This window comes from Calidris pugnax, unplaced genomic scaffold (assembly GCF_001431845.1).
Source record: "Calidris pugnax isolate Ruff unplaced genomic scaffold, ASM143184v1 scaffold1303, whole genome shotgun sequence".
NCBI lineage: Eukaryota > Metazoa > Chordata > Aves > Charadriiformes > Scolopacidae > Calidris > Calidris pugnax.
In genome coordinates, this window is record NW_015091872.1 from 4509 (window position 1) to 6055 (window position 1547).

At 56.0% G+C, this 1547-nt stretch overlaps 1 protein-coding gene across 1 annotated transcript in view; it reads right to left on the reverse strand.

Annotated features, from left to right (window-relative positions):
* Positions 1-1547, reverse strand: part of LOC106900116 (structural maintenance of chromosomes protein 1A-like) — an 18868-nt gene that overhangs the window by 4062 nt on the left and 13259 nt on the right. The window contains exons 4-6 of the mRNA XM_014962099.1: positions 1269-1451; positions 1073-1179; positions 31-172 (exon numbers count right to left, since the gene is read on the reverse strand). Coding sequence (XP_014817585.1) covers positions 31-172; positions 1073-1179; positions 1269-1451 — 432 coding nt within the window. The remainder of the gene's footprint in view (positions 1-30; positions 173-1072; positions 1180-1268; positions 1452-1547) is intronic.

The following is a 1547-nucleotide window of genomic DNA, read 5'->3' on the forward strand; positions in this document are numbered from 1 at the left end:
AAATAACCACCCCCCCCCCCCCCCACGCACCTTCTTGAGCTTCTCGATCTCGGCCTCGTCCTTGCGCACCCCCTGCTCCCACATCAGCACCTTCTCCTGGTCCTCACGCAGCTGGTTGCGCTCAAAGTCCAGCTGGATGCCCAGGCGAGTCTTCTGGTTCTCAAACTCCAACCTGGAGAAACAAAAAAAAGAGGAAAAAAAATAATATGGGGGGTCCCCAAAATATTGGGAGGGTCCCCAAGGGGTTGGGGAAGAACCTCGAGCTATTTTGGAGGGTCCTTGAGGTGTTGAGGAAGGATCTTGAGGTGTTGAGGAGGAACCTCAAGGGGTTGGGGAGGTCTCCAAGACATTTTAGAGGTCCCCAAAAGGTTGGGTTGCCCACGAGGGGTTGGGGAAGAACCTCGAGCTATTTTGGAGGGTCCTCAAGGTGCTGAGGAGGAACCTTGAGGTGTTTGGAGGGGACCTCAAGCTATTTAGGGGGGTCCTTGAAGTGTTGAGGAAGGATCTTGAGGTGTTGAGGAGGAACCTCAAGGGGTTGGGGAGACACTCCAAGGGATTGGGGAGGTCCCCAAGAGGTTGGGTTGTCCCCGAGGGGTTGGGGAAGGACCTCAAACTATTTAGGAGGGTCCTCAAGGTGCTGAGGAGGAACCTTGAGGTGTTTGGAGGGGACCTCGAGGGGTTGGGGAAGAACCTCGAGCTATTTAGGAGGGTCCTTGAGGTGTTGAGGAAAGATCTTGAGGTGTTGAGGAGGAACCTCAAGGGGTTGGGGAGACACTCCAAGGGATTGGGGAGGTCCCCAAGAGGTTGGGTTGTCCCCGAGGGGTTGGGGAAGGATCTCAAGATATTTAGGAGGGTCCTTGAGGTGTTGAGGAAGGATCTTGAGGTGTTGAGGAGGAACCTCAAGGGGTTGGGGAGGGACCTCGAGCTATTTAGAAGGGTCCTCAAAGTGCTGAGGAGGGTCCTTGAGGTGTTGGGGGGTCCTCAAGATATTTAGGGGGGTCCTTGAGATATCGGGGGGGACCTTGAGGTATTGGGAGGGTCCCCAAGACATTTCCCCTTTTTTTTTTTTTACCTCTTCTTGGCGATCTCGTTCTGCCTCTTGACCTTCTCCTCCTCAAACTCCCGGATGTTCCTGACCCCGATTTCTCGGCAAAACTCCTCAAAAACCTCATCTTCCACCTATGAGGTGGGGGGGGGGACACACACGTCAGCCTGGGGGGGTCTGACATTGCACCCCATGGGGGGCCCCCCCAAAAAAGAAACCCCACCTGGTTCATCTTCTCCTTCAGGTCCTTCATCTCCCGCTCCCGGCCCTGGATGATTCTTTTGATATCGTTAATTCGTGGCCCAAAATTGGCCAATTCGCTCTCCAGTTTCGACTTTTCCTGGGGGGGAAGGACAGGGAGGCAAAAAGAGGGGTCAGGGGGGGCTAAAGACCCCCCCCCACACCCCCAAAACCCCCCCCCCCCCCCCCCCTTTCCCCCCCCCCCCCCTCACCAGTATCATCCCAGTAACCCCCTCCCAGTCCCTACTGGTGTCCTCCCATG